Source organism: Balaenoptera physalus, assembly GCF_965194825.1.
Source record: "Balaenoptera physalus genome assembly, chromosome: 11".
Classification (NCBI taxonomy): domain Eukaryota; kingdom Metazoa; phylum Chordata; class Mammalia; order Artiodactyla; family Balaenopteridae; genus Balaenoptera; species Balaenoptera physalus.
In genome coordinates this window covers 35,319,444-35,343,136 of record NC_138896.1, presented here as the reverse complement: position 1 = coordinate 35,343,136, position 23,693 = coordinate 35,319,444, and the positions used below count along the sequence as shown (strand labels likewise).

At 49.3% G+C, this 23,693-nt stretch overlaps 1 protein-coding gene across 7 annotated transcripts in view; it reads right to left on the bottom strand.

Annotated features, from left to right (window-relative positions):
* Positions 1 to 22,345, bottom strand: part of MOCS1 (molybdenum cofactor synthesis 1) — a 41,068-nt gene extending 18,723 nt beyond the window's left edge. For 3 of the 7 annotated variants that reach the window (XM_082414117.1, XM_082414118.1, XM_082414121.1), the window contains exons 1-3: positions 22,123 to 22,345; positions 9,427 to 9,553; positions 7,810 to 7,977 (exon numbers count right to left, since the gene is read on the bottom strand). In XM_082414117.1, coding sequence (XP_082270243.1) covers positions 7,810 to 7,977; positions 9,427 to 9,553; positions 22,123 to 22,245 — 418 coding nt within the window. In that variant the 5' untranslated portion in view covers positions 22,246 to 22,345. Of the gene's footprint in view, positions 1 to 7,809; positions 7,978 to 9,426; positions 9,569 to 12,063; positions 12,089 to 19,080; positions 19,203 to 20,056; positions 20,124 to 22,122 lie in introns of those variants that run through there. The other 4 variants (XM_082414119.1, XM_082414116.1, XM_082414120.1 and 1 more) reach the window with 4 other exon arrangements.
* Positions 22,346 to 23,693: the final 1,348 nt, after the last annotated feature.

The window sequence follows — 23,693 nt, the reverse complement described above, 5'->3', positions numbered from 1 at the left end:
AGAGTGATGAGAATATCAACCACGACAATAATAGAAAATATAATTTTAAACATGGCACTGTAACTCTCAGGATCCTAGCATAAAGCAGAATTCATCCCAGACGGTTAAAATAAAGAATTTAATGAAAGGACTACTCACGAAGGTGTGGGCAGACTTAATGGTCTCAACAATGAATAGTACAGCACTCAGACTAGCAACACTAGGGATCCATAACCATGCCTTGGGCCAAAAGGACCTGGGGAGGAAATTAAGTTAGGAGTCCAGTTAAGTCACCATGGAAGATCGGCTGCCCTGTAGGAGTTTTAGCTCTGAAGAGAACTTAGCTACAGTCAAAAACCCAGTGTAGAAACAGAGCAGGGAGCAGAAAAAAATAAAAAAAACCTGATCTCATTGGCCAAACCCATCAGGAACCCAACAGGCAAGGGACCCTGGGTGATGTAGAGCCTAGGGGCCAACTACCTAGAGCAAAGAACAGGGCATAGGAGGGAAATGGCTGTGGGAAGGTGGGGATGTGAACAAAAAAGATGTCAATTCCCCCCAACTTGATACAATGCAATTAAAATCCCAACAGATACACAAACAATGAACAATCTGTAAAGGGAGTTACAAAAACTATTCCATTTACAACAGCATCAGAAAGAATAAAATACTTAGGATTTAACTTAACCAAAGAGGTGAAAGACTTGTACAATGAAAACTACAAAACACTGCTGAAAGAAATTTAAAAAGACATAAATAAATGGGAACACATCCCATGTTCATGAATTGGAAGACTTAATATTGTTTTTTTGTTTTTTGGTTTTTTTTTAATATTGTTAAAATGTCAATACTACCCAAAGCAATCTACAGATTCAATGCAATCCTTAACAAAATCCCAATGATATTTTTCGTATAAATAGAAAAACCCATCCTAAAATTCATATGGAATCTCAAGGGACCCCAAATGATCTTGAAAAAGAACAAAAAACTGGAGGTCTCACATTTCAATTTCAGAACTTCCTACAAAGCTACAGTAATCAAATGTGTGGTATTGGCATAAAGACAGACATAAAGACCAATGGAATAAAACAGAGTCCAGGAAGTAAATCCTCACATACAAGGTCAAACGATTTCTGACAAGGGTGCCAAGACCATTCAATGGGGAAAGGACAGTCTTTTCAACAAATGGTGTTGGGAAAACTGGATATTCGCATGCAAAAGAATGCAGTTGGATCTAAATGTAAAACAATAAAACTCTGAGAAGAAATCATAGGAATAAAGCTTCATAACATATCCAAGAAATCGCTGCCAAATCCAATGACCCAAAGGCACTGGCAACAAAAGAAAAAACAAACTGGACTTCATGAAAATTTTTAAAAATTGTACATAAAAGACACTATCCACAGAGGAAAAAGGCAACCTACAGAATGGGGGAGATATTTGAAAATCATATACCTGTTAAGGGATTAATATCTAGAATAATAGAGAACTCCTAAAATTCAACAACAACAAAAACAACCCAATTCAAAAATGGGCAAAGGACTCAGAGACATTTTTCCAAAGAAGATATATTAATGGCCAATAAACACATGACAAGATGCTCAACATCACTAACCACTAAGGAAATACAAATCAAAACTACAATGCAATACTACCTCACACTTACTAGGATGGCTACTATAAAAAAAAAAAAAAAAAAAAAAACCCAGAAAACAACAAGTGTTGGTGAGGATGTGGAGAAACTGGAACCCTTCTGCACTGTTGATAAGAATGCAAAATGGTATAGCCACTGTGGAAAACAGTATTGAAGTTCCTCAAAAAACCCAGAATTACCACATGATCCAGCAATTCCATTTCTGGGTATAAACCCAAAAGAACTGAAAGCAGGGTCTCAAATAAATATTTGTACATCCATGATCATAGCAGCATTATTCACAATAGCTAAAACATAGAAGCAACCCAAGTTGACCAATGAATGAATTACCAAAATGTAGCGTATTCATACAGTGGAATATAATTCAGCCTTAAAAAGAAATTCCTCAATATGCCACAACATGAATGAACCTCGAGGACATTATGCTAAGTGAAATAAGCCAATCACAAAAAGACAAATACTGCATGATTCCACTTATACGAGGTTCTTACAGTAGCCAAAATCATAAAGCTAGAAAGTATAATGGTGGTTGCCAGGGGCTGGGGAAGAAGAGAATGGGGAGTCATTATTTGATAGGTATAGAGTTTCAGATTTACAGGAGACTGGGAATAGATGGTGGTGATGGCTGCATAAATGTGAATGTGAACACTTAATACCAATGAGCTGTACATTTAAATAAGCTGGTAAATTTTATGTTATGTGTATTTTAACACAATAAAAAAAGAAAAAACATCCCAACAGAATTTTCCAGGGAACTTGGTAGGCAGATTCTAAACTTTCCATGGATGGACAAAGCTTAGAATAGCTAAAGCACTGCTGAAGAATAAAAAGGACTTGCCTTATGAGATAATGGACTTATTATGAAGCTACGGAGATTAAGACTGTATGATACTGGCATAGAGGTAGACAAACTGAATAGAACAGAACCCAAAACAGACCAATGCACACATGGTAGATTTATGGAGGAAGTGGGAACTATTCAATAAAAGGAACTAGAAAAAATGACCATTCACATGGAAAAAAATGAAACTGGATTCCCTGAAATTATCCACAGATTAACTAGACTTAAAAGCAAAAAGCAAAACTAAATATTCTAGTAGAAACACAGGTAGTTGTTCTGACCTTGGGTGAGGTGTTTCATTAATAAGTACAAAAAGCACTAACCAGGGCTTCCCTGGTGGTGCAGTGGTTGAGAATCTGCCTGCCAATGCAGGGGACACGGGTTCGAGCCCTGGTCTGGGAAGATCCCACATGCCGCGGAGCAACTAGGCCCGTGAGCCACAACTACTGAGCCTGCGCGTCTGGAGCTTGTGCTCCGCAACAAGAGAGGCCACGACAGTGAGAGGCCTGCGCACCGCGATGAAGAGTGGCCCCCGCTCGCCGCAACTAGAGAAAGCCCTCGCACAGAAACAGAGACCCAACACAGCCGAAAGTAAATAAATTAATTAATTAATAATAAAAAAAAAAGCACTAACCATAAAAGACAGAACTGACAAATTCAAGAACTACTATTGTCAAAAGAATTGTTACACAAAGTATGGCTTGTTTTTCAAATTGGAAGAAGACATTTGCAACATACATCAAGAACTTGGAACAAACCAATATGAAAGGATAAATAACCAAATAGAAAAATAGGCACATGATATGATTTGGTATTAAAGAGAAAAATAAATATACATGGCTAATAGGTGACAAGATGACTGACCTCATTCTAAACAAGGAAGTACAAATCAAGACCACAATAAAATAGCATTTTATACCCAGTCCACTGGCAAAAGTCCAGAATGATAATACTGAATGTTGGGGAGGATCCAGGGGATTCTTATGTACTGCTGGGGGGAGCGTAAAGTAGCACAACCACTATAAGACAATGCCAAATTGTTTGCCAAGATGAAACATTCACATATTCAGTAACCCAGCAAATTCCACTCCTAGAGAAACTGTATACCAAGACACATGAATGAGAATACAAGCATTTAAAGCAGCACTGTTTATAATATCAATAAACTGGAAACAACCCAAATGTTCACTAACAGGAAGTGTGGTATATTCATTTAATGGAACAGGAGATCGCAGAGAAAATGAACTGCAACTCTGGATGACGTATGTTAATTTCAGTTGCGTCAACAAGAGTAATTCCTGAAAGACTGCACACAGCACGATGCTTATAAAGTTCAAAAACACCATCTCATTTTTAAAAAGCAAGGGAATGATACACACCACATTTAGGAGTGTTTCCTTGGGAGGGAGGAAGTACAGGGTAGGAAAGTCCACAGAGGTGGTTCAAGATTCTTGCCAGGGTTCTGATTCTTCCAAAAAAATTGATGAGGTAGTGGGTTTCCTTAGGAATTCATAACATTATTAAAACATGTAAGTAAATGTGTATGAATAAAGTAAAAAAAGGCCATGCACGGATCAATAATGAGATTATTTCACAAACCCAGGATTATGATTTAATCTAATTCAAGGTAACTAGAGTCCATCAAAAATAAAATGAAACAAAAAACTTCACGCCATTTCAAAAACCGTTAATGGCTCTCCTTTGCATTAGGCCTCTTGTGGGCTCTAAGCTGTGAGAACTGGACGCTCCGTAATTCACTTCTTCAACATAACGGAAGAAAGGTAGGGAGGAAGGAAGGACAAAACAACAAAACAGGGAAAGCCTGCAGGACTGACTGATTCTCCAACTAAAGCTGTCATCTGACAGCGAAAGTCAGTCTTGAAATCAGAATCCAGAATAAGTCCTCTGCAAACACTGCCGACGCTATCACAGTATTGATACTTGTATGTTTACAGGCATACCTTGGGGATATTGTGGGTTTGGTTCTAGACCACTGTAATAAAGCAAGTACCACAATAAAGCAAGTCACATGGATTTTTCTGGTTTCCCAGTGCATGTAAGAGTTATGTTTACACTATACTTTAGTCTATTAAGTGTGCAATAGCGTTAGCCTAAAAAAATGTACATACTTTTATTAAAAAATACTTTATTGCTAAAACTCAGTACTATTAAGCCTTCAGGGAGTTGCAGTAGTAACAAAGATAACTGATCACAGATCACCGTAACAAAAATAATAACAATGAAAGTGTTGGAAATATTGTGAGAATTACCAAAATGTGACACAGAGATACAAAGTGAGCAAATGCTGTTGGAAAAACGGCACCGATAGACTTGCTCGATGCAGGGTTGCCACAGACCTTCAATTTGTAAAAAAAACGCAGTATCTGTGAAGAGCAGTAAAGCAAAGCACCATAAAGTAAGGTGTGCCTATAGTTCCCCTCTTTTAATTTCTTTTGGAAAATCTCAAACCTTCACCATCCAACGTGGCAGCTGCTACCTACACGTGGGCACTTACATCAATGAAAATAAAGTTCCAATTTCAGTTCTTCAGTCACAATAGCCGCTTGTGAAGCCCAAGGCTGGCTACCTCATCAGACAACACAGATAGAGAACATTTCCATCACCCCAGAAAGTTGCATTGGACAGCGCTGCCTTACACCCATGAAAAGGAGGGAGGAGAGGAACTTGTTCATACACAAGCCGGGATGGAGGAGTGCTGGAGCATCTTGGGGTTGGTGGAGGGGATCACAGACGGCTGACAGAGAGCTGAGCGGACTTCTCAGGCGGAGATCGACAACACCCGTCCCGAGGCTGACAGCCTCAGGCAGGGACCCGGAGTGACCAGGACAGCCTGCTCGGTGAAACCGGCAGCCCCTTCACTCTGCGCCCCCAGGATGGGGTCCCTCGAAACTCTCAGCTGGGAGGGCTGGACAAGTGCTTATGAACATCCCCCTCCCCTTACCCCAGCCCTTCTTCCCTAATAGCCCCACCTGCCCTGCCCTTCGGGGTGGTTTTGCTCTGAAGACGTACCTCTGGGGAGGATCAAAGGAGCTAGGCTGGGAGATGTCAAAGTGTTAGCAAGCACAGCAGCTGCCATTCGTCTTGGAGCACTGGGGGAGGGCTTGGGGAGGGGTAGAGTTCCCAGCCCCCAACCCCTGCCCCATCAGTGCACACCCTTAGAGCAAGAGATAAATCCTCCAAAGTCAGTCACTGCAGCTGGTCCCTGTCCTAACCAGCATCTATGTGGTGATAAACCCTTGCCAGCCTCACGCTATCAGCCAGGACCAACAACCCAGGGCCATCAGAGCAGGAAAGCCTGGGAGGTGACCAGCGCATAGATTAGGACACTGAGGCCCAGGGCGGGGCAGGAACCTGCACAAGTTCACACGGCCAGGGGGTGGAAGAGCCCAGAGCGGGAACAGGGCTGCCGCCTCTCCTAGCTCCCTGGCCTCCTACTAAGCAAGGTGGTGGCTTCCGTGGAGACTCTGCATCCTCCCGTCTGCGCTCAGTCACCCCTCTCTGACCAGCAGTGATCACAGGCTCGCCCACAGGCCCTGGACAGAGGGCAGCTGAAGTGCCCTGACTGAGGAGGCTGGGGCCTGGCAGCCAGCCAGGTTTGGCCCTTTCCTGGAACCCAGGCTGCTTTTCAGGCTCTGAGGGGGTCAGGTCAACTCCCCTGGGCCAGCATGTGTAGCCTAGGAATGATGGCAGGATTCCAGGTCAAGTGATCGGTGGGGGTGGGAGGGAGCTGGCCACAGGGAAGGAGGGAGGAAAGAGCTTGCAGGGGTCCCTGGGCCCCTCCTAGGGGCTCCCACAGCACCTGGGCTCCTCACCAGATGGCAGCAGGCTCCAGGGGCTGCTTCAGCCAATGGGTTGGGGGTCCCTGAAGGCAGGGCCTGCGGCTCACTCCCCTCTGATGCCAGCACAGTGCCGGGCACTTAAGAAGGCGTTCCAGAGAACGTTTACTGAACCAGCAAGTGAGGCAGAGAGCTGGGGGCTGGGAGATCCCACCCTGAGCAGCTGGAGCCGGGGCCTCAGCAGTCAAGAATATGGAAACTTATTTTCCTCGGATTCCATCTTTTACAATTAAATGCTCATGGTCTCTGCCTGACCTCGGGGCTTAGAACCAGCATATGGTGAGAGGCTCTGCTGGGCCACACACAGCACTCGCCACTAGCTGGGCATTTTCTTCTCATTTCCTCCCAAGGTCCACCCTATAAGGTAGGTTACCCTCTCTGTCTGAAGGCTTAGGACGGACTTTAAAAGTTGCTCAAGATATACTACTAGTATGAGGTGCAGCTGAGATTCACACGTGGACACGTCATCCTTCAGAGATCGTATTTTGAACCACCTTCACTCATCCAGCAAACACCAGTGAGCCCCAACTGTGTGTCAGGCGCTTCCCTAGGTGCTCGAAACACAGCTGTGAACAGAACCTGCCCAGCTCTGTGAGAGCTTTCATGCTAGTTAATAAGGAGACAGATAAAAACCAACCAAATAACACCACGTGGTAGAGTAGGATCGCCACACTTTTTCTGTTAAAAGGCCAGACAGTAAACACTTTTGGCTTTACTGGCCATATGGTCTTTGTGGCAACTTAGCTCTGCAACACGGGAGATATGTAAATGAGTGGGTGTGGCTATGTGCCAATAAAACTTTATTAATGGACAGTGAATTTAAAATTTCATATAATTTTCAAGCGCCACAAATGTTATTCTTTTGATTTTCTTTTTCAATCATTTAGAAATATAGAAACTATTCTTAGCTTGCAGGCCGCACACACACAGGTGGTGGCCCGGTTTTGGCCCATGGGCTGTACTGTGCCAACTCCTGGGAGACAGAGCAGCTGGGGTATGTGAGGGGGAATTTAGATAGAGCGGCCAAGGAGGTCTCCCCAAGCAGATGACACTGGAGCAGACCCCTGAATGAGGCAGGCAGGGAGCCCTGTGTTCCTGGCAAAGGGAACAGCATGTGCAAAGGCCTGGCAGTGTGAATGGAGGGGAGGATGGAGGCCAAGTGGCAGGAGAGAGGTCTCTGCGGTTGACGGGAACCAGATCACGTGGGCCTCCAAGCCCTGGTGAGGACTTTAGTCTAAATTTGACATCAAACCACTTGGGCTCTGGCACTTACTAGCTTTGTCACCTTGGGCAAGTTATTGAACTTCTTTGTGCCTCAATTCTTTACAAAATGGGAATAATAATGGTACCTGTCTCAGAAGGCATAGGACTCTGTGAGCATAACGCCCGAAAGGAGTGTTAGCTTCTGATATTAATATTGGAGTCCAGCTGGATGAGGCACGAGCTGGGAGAGGTGGTGGCAACTTTTGCCAACTCACCCACGATGTCCACCACGTCCGGCCGAATGAGCGGCTCCCCGCCCGTGAGTCGGATCTTGTCTACGCCTTCTTTCACAAAGAGGCGGGCCAGGGTTAGGATCTCCTCTGTGGTCAGCAGGTCTGCCTTGGGGGTCAGAGGGACACCGTCCTCGGGCATGCAGTATTGACCTGAGGGGAGGGAGGGGACGTGGAGGAAGGAAGTGACTGCAGCAATCAGTTTGCGATGTCGCCAGTCCCCAACTCCCCCACCAGGCCACAGGTGTCTCCTGAACCCCACCCCAGCCATGAGGAAAGACCCGGCCAAGTCTGAGGTGGCACAAACCCTAGGCCAGATTCTCTTTGGGGCTCACCACTCTCACCTACAGAATTTAACACCCCTTCCCCAGCTGGCCTTGCTGTCCCTCAGGGCTTAAAGATGATAAATGAGGCTGACAGCTCAGCCTGGCTGGAGGTAGGGCAGGCCGAGACACTGGCCCCTCAGCGAGGGGCCGCTGGGCGGGGTCTGCCTGGAATGCCAGGGCCCTGGGCCCATTCCTTCTGCCATCGTTCACCTCCTTCATTTCATCTGGTTTTGACAAACAGGGACCCTTCTCTGTGTGTCCTAAGGTGAAGGAGGCTGGGAGGTGCTCCCTGGCCTGGGCAAAGCTGCTCTCCTCTGTGGCTACACATGTTCTCACACCCAGCCTATCTCCTTCAGCTGATCATCAGTCCCATTTCACAGGTTGGAAAACTGAGGTACCGCCTGTTCAGGGCGTGGTAGCAGAAGGGGATAAATGAGGCGAGCCCTGGCCGGTGAGGGGGGCACCACCTCCTCCCATCAGATCCCATGGTACGGGTTTAATCAGTACCAGTGGTCAGGATCCACTAGGGGCTCATTCAGTCAAATCAGTGAAGGGTCCAGAATTGGTCTTTTAAGATGGAACAGATTAGGTAACAACATCAGAACATTGGTACTGCACGTAATGAATATTGTTTGGTTAAACATTTACTACACATGCACGTATTTACTGGGCCATGAAGTAAATATATTTCTTACTGTGAGCTACAGTGAGAGAAAAGAAGGAAGAAGAGAAGGAGGGAGGGAAGGAAGGCAGGACAGATGGACAAACACACTTCGGAAGTCCCTCCAGCAGTGGATCTGGCCCAGAGCACTCCGTGTGGGGTTATGAAACAACGACTCTGTGTACTAGCCTGGCCCCAGACAACTCGTCTCATGGGACTGGGGTTGGGGTATCTTTATAGCTGGCACTGCTGCCTATCTCACTTGTTTACACCGTCCAGCAGTCCCCATGCCACGTCCTGAACCGTGGGGACCGCAAGGAAACAGGAGGGAGGGGAAAGAGCCCCGAAGAGTGGGAGATCCCAGGCCAACCTCAATCCTAAACCCAACAGCAATTTTGTTCTCCAACCTAATCCCAAGTAGAACCCAGCTTCCAGGATCATAAAACTCACCCTTGACCCCTACCTTGCCCCTGAACCCCACCTGGCAAGCAAGGAAGAAGGGCGGGTGGAGTTTTCTAGAAAGAGGAATGGGGAGGATTGAGAAGGATTCCTAGACAGGGGGTGAAGTGAGGGGCTACTGCAGCAGAGGGACAGGAGCCCAGGAGGGCGACTCACATCTGAGGTTGCACTTCTCGGTGAGGGAGATCCGCAGGTAGCTGTGGCGCCGGCCGAAGCTGTCGGTGAGGAAGGCAGAGAAGGGGGCTGCATGCTCCCTCAGGAACTGCCTCCGTCCGGACGGCACCTGCGACAACAGGGGCTGGGGGAGAGGTGCGAGGAGAGCCCACCTGGGGAGAGCAAGCCCTCTCCCCTCGACCATCCCCTCCCTCCTCTCTGACACCCGCGCACACTGCTAGCCTTTCCATCCACATGGGCTCCGCAGTCCTGGGGGTCTGGTATTCTCCTCTTATTCACAGGTTGGGAAACAGGCCTGGAGGGAAGGATCTGCCCCTCCAAGGTCCTACACTCAGCCCCAGGGTGGAGGACCCCTGCAGGGGTGCAGCTGCCTACCGGCTGGGCAGCAACGCAGAGGGAAGGGCACTAAGCCCCAGCCGGCCCCCACCTCCTCCCTGTTACCCCTCCCTCAAAGGAAGCCTATCCGGGAACAGCCATCTCTAGCATCTCTTGGATGGGTCACTGGGAGGGCAGGTACCATTTGGCACCTGGCAATCATGCCACCAGACAAGCATGTCCAGAAAGGAGGAGGGAGACAGCAGGTAGCTGAGAGGGAAGGTGGCCTGGGACACGGAAGCCACTTGTCCAACCCAGGCCTCCTATTCCTTACCTTGAGCTCGAAACAGTCACTCACTGTGAGGGAGGGGGTGTCACACAAGCTGCCTCCCCCTTGGGGATGCGGGGCTCTCTGGGGCCTCCTCACCACCCAGGAGGACCCAACAGGCCACACCCCCAGGAGCAGCCGGGGGCCACGCCCAGCTGGGGAGGGTAAACCCACGGGGAAGGCTCCCCTCCCACAGAAGGCCTTGCGGGGAGGACAGCACACTAGGGGGGCCTGCAGAGGGAATGAGGCCACCAGCCCCCAGGAAGGGAGAATGGAGGTGCCAGGATGGCCAGCACACTAACCCCGTGCCCAGTTTAGTCCTTATCCTTCACCCACCCATAGCCAGAAGAAAGGATTAAGGACCCACTGTTTGGGGTATAAGGGGAGGAGATTGCCCGAGGCTCCCCGCAAGGCCCAAACTCATCCTGGGGAGAGAAAGGAGGCAGCCAATCTTACCCTTTCCTAAATCTGAACTAGCTTGCTCTCTCCCCCCTTCCCCAACCCCCATTTAGAACACAGCCCTGGGTCATGACATGTTGATGAGATAACTGCTCCACAGAAGTTAACGTTTGCAAGGCATCTTAAGGTTTCCAAAGAATGTTCTCTGTTCCATCCCCACACCTAAAGGGATTATTATAACCAACTCTTGAATGGGGTCCAAGAACACCCCTGGCAGAACCAGGATGCAAATCCAGGTCTTCTGATTCCAAGTTCTAAATTCTTTCCCCTAGTTGCATAGGGTGTGTCCAAGAAGGTACACGGGATGGTACATAGGGCGGGGAGAAGTCATTTCTCTAGAATCTTTAGAACAAAGAAATCATGACTGTGGTGGTCATCCGTGAGGTCTATGGATAAGATTCTGGACTGGGGACACACTGGGAAAGTTCTCTAACTCCTCCAGGCCTGCTCTCCCAGCTGTTAAATAAGAACACAGTTGTGGGCTAAGGTTGTCCTGCTGTAAAGGACGGGGCTACTCAGGACACTGGTAGGGAAACACCCAGGATTCTCATGATCTTGTAACCTAAGAAAGCAGGCCTCCAGCCCTCCTGAGGTCCAGGAAGAAGAAACATTTACTTCAGAGACCTCCTCAGCCCTGGCTACATGTTAGAACCATCTGGGGAGTTGAAGAAAAAAATTCTACTGGAGACCAGCTGAATTCAGATCTCCAGGTGCTGTATTTTTCACCTCTCCAGGTGATTCTAATGTATAGTCAAGGGCCACTGACTGACTCAGGAGGTAGAAGGGATACGAGAGAGAGCAGGGGGTGCTTCATGACTCTCCTGGGTCCATAAAACTGACCTCGCTCTGCCCGCCCCAAGACCAGTTTCCCACGTCCTCTAAGAAACCCTGCTCACAGCCCCGTGACGAGAAAGTAGCCGTCATTTCTCTGAACTGCAGTCTGAAATAATAACAACAGTGTTCCTCCTTCCCTACTCACCCCACAGCCTTTCCACCAGTACCCCTGGGGGTGGGGCAGGGACGCTTCAGAATCACGTGTCCCATCCCAGGACTTCCCTGGTGGCGCAGTGGTTAAGAATCGGCCTACCAATGCAGGGGTCACAGGTTCGAGCCCTGGTCCAGGAAGATCCCACACGCCGCGGAGCAACTAAGCCCGTGTGCCACAACTACTGAGCCTGCGCTCTAGAGCCCGCGAGCCACAACTACTGAGCCCACACGCCGCAACTACTGAAGCCCATGCGCCTAGAGCCCGTGCTCCGCAACAAGAGAAGCCACGGCAGTGAGAAGCCCGCGCACTGCAATGAAGAGTAGCCCCCGCTCGCCACAACTAGAGAAAGCCCGCGCGCAACAACGAAGACCAAACGCAGCCAAAAAAATAAAATAAAATAAATTTATTAAAAAAAAAAAAAAAGTCCCATCCACATCGGCCACCACAGTCCAGGAGCTCAGACACCTGGGAATCAGCAGCTATTCACAAGTCAGTGATTTGTTAGTCCCCCCAGACCTCACCTCCTCACCTGCCAAGATGCCCTCCTCACCCTAATCTTCACATCCTGGGAGAGGTGGCTGGGTGAGGGAGGAGCCAAAATAAAGCCAGGAATAGGGAGCAAGTGAGAGGACCAAGGAGCGTGACTCAGCACAAACCGGAGAATGGAATTAGGCCCTCTGTTCTGGCCATGGGAGGGGCAGGCCAGATTTCACTTTTGAGACCTGGAGTAACCTTATCTAGATTCATTCAGACTCTGTACAGCCAGTAGCTGACGAAGCCTCCTAAACACACACACACACACTCTCACACACACACACTCACACACTCACACTCACACACACCCACACACTCACACACACACTCACACACACTCACACTCACTCTCACACACTCACACACTCACACTCACACACACAATCACACGCACTCACACACACTCACACACACTCACACACACACTCTCACACACTCACGCACACACCACACACACACTCACACTCACACACTCACACACACACTCTCACACTCACACACACCCACACACACCCACACACACTCACACACACACTCACAGTAACACACACACTCACACACACACACACTCAAACGCACTCACACTCACACAAACACACACTCACACACAAACTCAAACACTCACACACTCTCACACTAACATACACACTCACACTCACACACACACTCTCACACACACACTCACACACTCACACACACTCACACACACTCACACACTCACACCCACACACACACTCACACACTCACAAACACACACACACTCACACACACACACACACTCACAGTCACACACACACAGTCACACACACACACACTCACATACCCACTCACACACAGTCACACACACACACTCACACACACACACTCACACACATATCACACACACACACACACACACAAACACACTCACACACCCACTCAGTCACACACACTCACACACACTCACACTCACACACACAAACACACTCACTCACACACACACACACTCACACACTCACACACACTCACACACTAACACACTCACACACACTCCCACACACTCACAGTCACACACTCACACACACACTCACACACACACACAAACACACACTAACACACTCGCACACTCACTCACACACACATTCACACACACATATCACACACACACTCTCACACACTCAAACACACTCACACACACACTCACACACACACACACTCACCCTCACACACACACTCACACACACTCACACACTCACACACACTCTCGCACACACACTCACACACACACTCACACACACACTCACACACACACACTAACACACTCGCACACACTAACAAACACTCCCACACACTCCCACACACTCACACAGTCCCACACACACACACTCACACACACACACTCACACACACTCACTCTCACACACACACACTCACACCCACACACTCACACTCACAAAAACACATACACACACACTCACAAACAAACACACACTCACACACACACACAGTCACACACACATTCACACACACACACTCAAACGCACACTCACACACAAACACACACTGAAACACAATCACACACACACACTAACACACACACTCACACACTCCCACACACTCAGTCACACACACACTCACACACTCTCACACACACAAACCCCCACACACACACTCACAAACACACACACTCAAACACACACACACTCACACAGTCACACACACACACCCACTCACACACACACACTCACACAAACACACACACACCCACTCACACCCACTCACACACACACACACAGTCACACACACACACACACACTCACACACACTCAAACGCACTCACACACACTCACACACTCACCCTCACACACACACTCACACACTCACCCTCACACACACACAATCACACACACACACACTCACACACACACAGTCACACAGTCACACACAAACACACACTAACACACACACACACTCACACACACTCACACACACATTCACACATATCACACACACACACTCATACTCAAACGCACTCACACACACACACTGAAACAATCACACACACTCACACTCACACACACTCACACTCACACACTCACACACACTCACACACACACTCTCACACACACACTCAGTCACACACACACTCACACACACTCACACTCACTCACACACACTCACACAAACACACACTGAAACACACTCACACACACACAAACACACACACATCACACACACTCACACACACTCACACACACACTCACACACTAACACACACTCTCACACTCCCACACACTCACAGTCACACACACACACACACAAACACACTAACAAACTCGCACACTCACACACATTCACACACACACATATCACACACACTCACACATACACACACTCAAACGCACTCACACTCACACACAAACACACACACTGAAACACAATCGCACACACTCACACTCACACACACACTCACACACACTAACACACACACATTCCCACACTCACAGTCACACACACTCACACACACACACTCACACTCAAACGCACTCACACTCACACAAACACACACTCACACACACACTCACACACACACTCACACACTCACACAAACACACACACACCCACTCACACACCCCCTCACACACACCCACACACACACTCACACACACTCACACACAGTCACACACTCACACACACACTCACACCCACTCACACACACTCAAACGCACACTCACACACTCACACACACTCACACACACACCCTCACACACACACTAACACACACACACACTCACACACAAACACACACTAACACACTCGCACACTCACACACACACACACTGAAACAATCACACACACTCACACACTCACACACACTCACACACACTCACACTCACACACTCACACACACACACACACTCACACACCCACACACACACACTGAAACACACTCACACTCACACACACACACACACGCACTCACACACACACAAACACACACACTGAAACACTCACACACACTCTCACACACACTCACACACACTCATCACACACACACTCACACACACTCCCACACACACTCAGTCACACACACACTCACACACAAACACACACTAACACACTCGCACACTCACACACACACATTCACACACACATATCACACTCACACACTCAAACGCACTCATACACACACACACACTCACACCCTCACACAATCACACACACTCACTCACACACACACACACTCACACACACACACAAACACACACTAACACTCGCACACACTCACTCACACACACACTCACACACTCACACTCAAACGCACTCACACACACACACTGAAACACAATCACACACACACACACTAACACACACACTCACACACTCACACACACACACACAGTCACACACACACACTCAAACGCACTCACACACAAACACACACACACTGAAACACAATCACACACACACACACACACTCACACAAACACACACTCCCACACACTCCCACACACAGTCACACACACTCACACACACTCACACTCACACACTCACTCTCACACACACACTCACACACACTCACACCCACACTCACAAACACACACACCCACTCACACACACACACAGTCACACACACACATTTCACACACACACTCAAACGCACACTCACACACAAACACACACACACTGAAACACAATCACACACACACACTCACACACTCCCACACACTCAGTCACACACACTCACACACACTCTCTCACACACTCACACACTCACACACACTCACACCCACACACACACTCACAAACACACTCACACACACACACTCACACAGTCACACACACACCCACTCACACTCACACACACTCACACAAACACACACACACCCACTCACACACACTCACACACACACTCACACACTCTCACACACAGTCACACACACACACTCACACCCACTCACACACACTCAAACGCACTCACACACACTCACACACTCACCCTCACACACACACTCACACACACACTCACACACTCACCCTCACACACACAATCACACACACACTCACACACACTCACACACACTCACACACTCACACACACACACACAAACACACACTCACACACACACTCACACACACTCACACACACATTCACACACACACATATCACACACACACACTCACACTCAAACGCACTCACACTCACACAAACACACCCACTGAAACACAATCACACACACTCACACTCACACACACTCACACTCACACACACTCACACACACTAACACACACTCACACACTCACACACACTCTCTCACACACACACAGTCACACACACTCACACACACTCACACACTCACTCACACACACTCACACACACACTCACACACACTGAAACACACACACACACATCACACACACTCACACACACACTCACACACACACACACTCACACACTAACACACACTCTCACACACACTCCCACACACACACACACTCACACACAAACACACACTAACACACTCGCACACACACACTCACACACACTCACACACATTCACACACACACATATCACACACACACACACACTCAAACGCACTCACACTCACACACAAACACACACACTGAAACACAATCGCACACACTCACACTCACACACACTCACACACACTCACACACATTCCCACACTCACACAGTCACACACACTCACACACACACTCACACTCACACACACTCACACACTAACACACTCACACACATTCCCACACTCACAGAGTCACACACCCACACACACACTCACAAACACACACTCACACACACACTCACACACAGTCACACACACACTCACACACACACTCACACAAACTCACACTCACACACCCACTCACACACAGCCACACACACACTCACACACACTCTCACACAGTCACACACACACACACACTCACACTCACACACCCACTCACACACACTCAAACGCACACTCACACACTCACACACACTCACACACTCACACACCCTCACACACAAACACTCGCACACTCACACACACATCACACACACACTCACACACACACACTGAAACACAATCACACACACTCACACTCACACACACACTCACACTCACACACACACTCACACTCTCACACACACACTCACACTCTCACACACACACTCACACACACACACCCACACACACACACTCACACACACACTGAAACACACTCACACACACTCACACACACTCACACACTCACACACACTCACACACTCACACTCACACACACAAACACACACACTGAAACACACTCACACTCACACTCACACACACTCACACACTCACACACACTCACACACTCTCACACACACTCATCACACACACACTCCCACACACAGTCACACACACACTCACACACACACACACCCACACACACAGTCTCACACACACACACTCACACACACACTCACACACACATCTCACACACACACTCACACAGACACACTCACACACACTCACACACACACACTCACACCCACACTCACACACACTCACACACTCACACACACACACTCACAACACTCACACACACACTCACACACTCACACACACTCACACACACACACACTCACACACACACACACACACTCACATCACACACACACACACACAGACACACACACACACACACACTCTCCCTCTCTCCCTCTCTCTCTCTCGCTCGCTCTCTCTCTCTCTCTCTCTCTCTCTCTCGCCCTCTCTCCCCGCCAGGACTGCAAACTCCGCACTTGGGTATTAACACACCTCATCCCTGCCTCCTCTCTCCTCCAACACTGCATGCCCTACTTTCCTTCTTCTATTTTTTTTCTTCCCTTTAAACTCCCTGGAGGAAAAAATATCAGCACCAAAGGAGCCCAGAATCCTGGGAGAATTACTGTGCAGATTAGACGGCAATGCCTCTTGCCCAGGAGGGGCTGGGACATGTCAGAAGCAGAACACCCTGAGCTGCTCGTATTCCCCAGACCCAGCCCTGGACCAGGCTGTTTCCCCTGGGTGGGAAGCCTTCCTGCCTGACTCTGTTTCCCGGTGTCATAGCAGGTGTTGAACCGCTGTGTCAATGAACAGACAGGCAGGTCCCTAATCCAGAGGGAAAGGTGGTGCGTGGAAAACCCAGTTACACTGGGGTTGCCATTCATTTCTAGGCTGGTCTCTACTGTCAAAATGGTTTAGCCTCGTACAGTGGTTCTCAGCTTTTGTTACACATCAAAATCACCTGAAGACCTTCTAAGACGTGCTGATGCCAGAGCCCCAGCCCAAAGATGCGGACTCAACTGCTCTCTGGGATGGGGACCTAGTGGTTTGTCTGAAACGTCCCTGTTCAGCTCTGCAGCCCAGGCTGAGAACCACTGGCCCTGCCACACCAGGACCCAGTGCCATTTTAATCCGGGGTAGCTGCGGTTCTGAGCATAGGCTTGGGGAGCAGGCAAACTTGAATTAGAAGCCTGGCTCTGTTCCCAGCTAGCTGTAGAGCTAGTCGCCTACCATTCTCTAAGCCTTAGCTTCCTCGTCCATAAAGTGTGGACATGAGCCTACCTAACTCAACCGGAGGAGCTCCTGTCACACAGCAGGTGTTCGGGAAGTGACTGCTCCCATTCTCTGAATCTAACTCCTACTTACAGACATCCATTCACCATGTATCCATGGAGGGGCACTCTGTGTGTGTGCTGTGACTAGTTTTCCCACTCTCGTCAGCTTCCCTCGTCTTGCAAAGCCCTACTCAATGGCAGAGGGCCCAAGGCTGGGGTTTCAGACCTGTTGTCACACCACTCAAAGCAGGACAAGTGAGGTCTGAGCTTCCCAAGAACCACAGATACTAGTGCTACAACCAGGAACTAGGCAGCCTACCACATGCTACTGGTTATATCTTGTCTACCGACCCAGTGCAGACTGGGATGGAGTGGGGAAGTGGTAGGAAGGAGTTAGTTAAAGGAAGGACCCTGCCCTCAAAGTGCCTTCTCTAATATTCACTAACCTTGGGCCTTTGATCTGAATGATAAAGGCCAACCCCCAAACAGCTCTGGAGTGTAGACACTAGAGGAGCAGGAGAAAAAGAGCACAGGCCAAACCCAAATATCAGTGGCCCTGATTTACCTGCTCTTTGAGAGGATGTATACCCAGGGTGGCTCAAAATTAATCTCTATTAAATGAGGGGACCTGGCAAAGTGCCCAGCCCCAGGCCTTGACCTCTGCTCCCCCTCCAGCCCCACCCTAAATGGGAGGCCTTCACACCTGTGGCTCCCAGCAAGGATAAGTCACACTTCGCTGAAACAAAGCTGTTGAGGAGCTGGGCAGGTTGGAAGTCCAGGCAGCCCCCTGAAAGGTCTCCTTTCCTTCCGCGTGTGACTGCCCCGCCCCGGCCCTCCTCATGTACCAGTCCCTTCCTGCACAGACCTCTCCCACGTGTGTTCTCTCCGGCCCCCTGAACAGCTGGGTGCCTTTGCCTGACACAGCGTCATCCTTTCCTCTGCCCCTGCCCCAGGGAAGCAGGCCCAGGACCCGAGGCCAGCCCCTTGTCGTCCCAACAAAGCCTGCACGGAGCCTGAGAGGGAGAAACAAGGGTGTAGTGCTTGCAACTGGGGGAAGCCCTCTGTCCTGCTGCCCCAACCAGGCGGGAGGGAGCTGTGTCTCCCCTACCCGCCTCCCCTTTGGCCCTGCAGAAGTTCCTCGATCTGCCCCGGGACCAAGCCCAATGCCCCCATCCACTGTCCTCACAGCCAGCTCCCTCCCCTCACTGCACATCTCTCCCACACCTACACCCCGACACACAGACAACACCCAGGGGCTTTCCCCCGCCTCTCCAAGCGCTTCCCATCCCAAACCAGACCTCAGGGCCCCGTGTAGGGTATGGGGAAAGGCACCCTACAGGAAGGGAAGGGAGGACAGGGGTTCCAGATGCCCCCACCCCTGCTCCTGCCAACTGGCAAGCTCGGTGGATTGGTTGAACATACCTCTGAGAGTCTCCTAAGGACATTCTGTGCCCTCCCCCACTGCATACAGATGGGCTAGTCCATCCCACTGGTTTTAAAGACAGGAAGAGAAGAGAAAAGACAGGCCCAGGAGCCACGCCAAACTAGGGGCAAAGCAAGCATGAAAGCCTGGGGGTCCCTGTCCAGTGCTCTGTCACGTGCACCCTCACCAGATCTGTTTCAAACAGCCAAAAAATACCTGCTAACTTTACTGCCTGCAGAGCACCGGGTAAGCACTGTACCGAGAAAGGCAGGGGACCACCCAGCACCCAAGGAGCAACCTGTCTGCTGAGGATAACCCTGGTGGGGAATGTCCAGGGTGGCAGGTCTGTGATCAGACAGTTGACAGAATGACTATCCTGAGTGTCCAGGTGGGAGGGGACTTAGGGGACACAGTATGTGGCAATGGCGGCAAGCATAATAATTACAACAAACATGTGCAATACACGTGCACAGCACGTACATGTGCCAGGTTTTGTTCTAAGTATATATATACATAAATTATATTAACTCCTTTAAGCCCTATAACCACCTTATGAAGTAGACACTGTTATTCCCATTTTACAGAGGAGAACACTGAGGCACTGAGAAGACTTGCTCAAGTTCACACACCTAATAAGTTGTAGGGCTGGGATTCAAACCGAGGCATTCTGAGTCCACCTTTTTACCTGCTAACTCTACCTGCTCTCATGGTGGTGTAAAGGAAAGGGTAAGAGCAGCCTCTCTTTTACTCTCCCCACAGAAAAGAAGCTGGAGCACAAGTGTTAGAGTTTGAGCTCAGGTTCCCTTACTTTACAGCTCAGGGACTCCAGGGAAGTTAACTTCCATGAGCACCCTCACCTGAAAATACAAACTCTACTCACTTCACATGGTTTATTGTGAGGACTGAGAGAGACCACGAATGAAGCCACTTAGCACAGGATGAAAGGCACAAAGTAAATTAGAGGCAAGGGGGAGAAGAAACTTCCCTTTTCCTGAATTCTTTAAAGATCTCTCATCTTTGCTTTCCCACTTTTCCCTCCACGAAGTTCAGAGTTCAAGGATACTGACAAACTTCTCCACCTCCCAGAAATGGGATCTGCTTATCTTAGGATCCCGGGGCGGGGGCGGGTGTGGGGAAGGGGGGATCAGATCTGGGGAAAGCAAGTTAGGCTGAGGCCCTCACCCTCAGGTGCATGATCTGATGAATCCCAGAACTTGAAGCCCTGAGCTAGGAGGTGGGAAAAGAATGACCAGATCAGCCTAGAAAAGGTGTCACCAAATGAAAAGAGATGCTTCTCCCCAAATGATTCCCTGACAACATGGGCAAAGCAAATTTAAAACTTCTTATGCCGGAAACTCCTCTGAGATGCTGTTAAGGACTGAGGGGGGACTATCCCAACCCTAAAGAGACAGCGGAGTCCCTAACCTGCAAGGGCCCAGGTCCTGACTCCATTCTACTCTAGAAAGAGACTGAACCCTCCTAAGGGAAATGACGATGAAACAAAAAGAGTCAGTGAAGGACGGGTCACACAGCCCTGTGACTACAAAGTGACAATTGACTACTGGCAGCACCAAGGTGACATTTTTAGTCAGTGCCACACTATGAAGTGGGGTGTCACAAAAACACCTGATCACACACAACCTCCACTGGGGGGCAGGGAGGAAAATGTTTAAAGAAGAGGCTGGGTGTGAGGCAGGGCTGAAAGGGGTACTAATAACATCTCATTGGTCCCAGAGTCCTGCCGCCTGCTCCCCCATCTCTGGGAGTCACTCAGACCTGGAAGGGGGTTGCACGGATGGGTTGGCAGGGAGGTTTTTAAGCCAGGCCCCAAGGAGCGCCGCACCCCGCCACCCCTCGTTGGGATACCAGGTGAGACTGCTCAGTCTATCTAGAAAACATCATTCCACTCCTCTCCCCACCCCTAAATAAGCGCTGAGGAGTCCCTCGCAGAGGCGGACACCCCTCCCAGAAGCAGCTACCGCGGACGGGCCGGGGTGCTTCTGGGCAAAAGGTGCAGCTGCCAGGCCACCCCCTCCCCAGGAAAGTGTGGATGCGGGAGGCTCACCTCCACGGCAGGTTGGGAGGGCTCCCCGGGGTGTGGCTGCGTCACCGGAGCGCCCGAGCTGCAGCTCCGGACGCTGGACCTCAGGACCCGCCGCAGCATCCGGGACACTGGCTGGGCCGCCATGAAGTCTGTCGGCCCGGGCGAGACTACACGGGGTAGCCGGCTTCGGAAGCACGTTAGCCCGGGACTCGCTGCCCCGGGTCCTCGCGGCAGGGGCGTGGTGGGGGCGGGGCCAGACCGGCCAATCGGTGAGGGCGCCGTGCCGCGCGGCCTTCTGGGAGTTGTAGTCCACACCGTCTGCTCCTATCCCAGGAGGCTAAGTGTTCTAGGCCTTGCAAAGCACAAGTTCAAACTCACCCAAAGATCTTGAGTCTTTTCCTACAGGCAGCTCTGGACTTTGTGCCAGTCACACCACGACCTAAGTGCTTTAGGGCCAGGTGAATGAAATTTAAGGAGGTACCAAAAAAGTGGGTTATCAAGATAAATAATATTTTTATGCAATATTTTAAAAAGTCAGGGACTTCCCTGGTGGCACAGTGGTGAAGAATCTGCCTGCCAATGCAGGGCATACGGTTCAAGCCCTGGTCCGGGAAGATGCCACATGCTGCAGAGCAACAAAACTACTGAGCCTGGGCTCTAGAGCCCAACTCCTGAGCCACAACTCCTGAGCCCGCATGCCACCGCTATTGAAGCCCGGGCACCTAGAGCCTGTGCTCTGCAGCAAGAGAAGCCACTGCAATGAGAAGCCTGCACACTGCAACAAAGAGCAGCCCCAGCTCACCGCAACTAGAGAACTCCCCTGTGCAGCAATGAAGATGCAACACAGCCAAAAAATAAATAAATAAAAATTTAAAAAATAAATTAAAAAATAGAATCAATGCAAAAAAATCCATAATGAACAAAATATCAACATTTTATATAAAAACAATAACTGATCCTGCATGTTTACGGCTTACCTAACTCCCTTCACTGTTGTCTAGGCCCTGATTGTAGGATGGTCAGCTCCCTCCTTCAAGATACACTTCTCCAGGGACTTCCTTGGCAGTCCAGTGGTTAACACTCTGCACTTCCACTGCAGGGGCTGTGGGTTCCATTTCTGGTAGGGGAACTGAGATCCCACATGCTTTTTTTTTAACCAAAAAAGCTAAAAAAAAAAAAAAAAAAAAAAGATGCACTTCTCCAACTGTGCCCCCAAAGGAAGCTAACAATCTTGGCCTCTCTGTTTAAAAAAGTAGGTAGCAAGAAGTCATAAAATGAGTGGATATCATCTTTGGAATGCTTCCTACACACCAAACACCATGCTAAGCATCACTTAATACTTACAATAATCCTACAGTTACTAGAATGTCAATTTTGCAACTTAGGAAACAGAAGCTTAGAGAGGTTAGGTAATTTTCCCAAAGTCACCTGGCTGATAGGTGGCAAAACTGGGGTTTAAACCCAGGACAATATGATTCCTAGAGTCAAGATTCAGTATGTATCAGGAATTGGGCGGGGTGGGGGGTGTCCCTTTCTCTCTCTCAAAAACAAAGAGCTATAGTCTTTAAGGTTTTTCATGGAATGCACGCTCA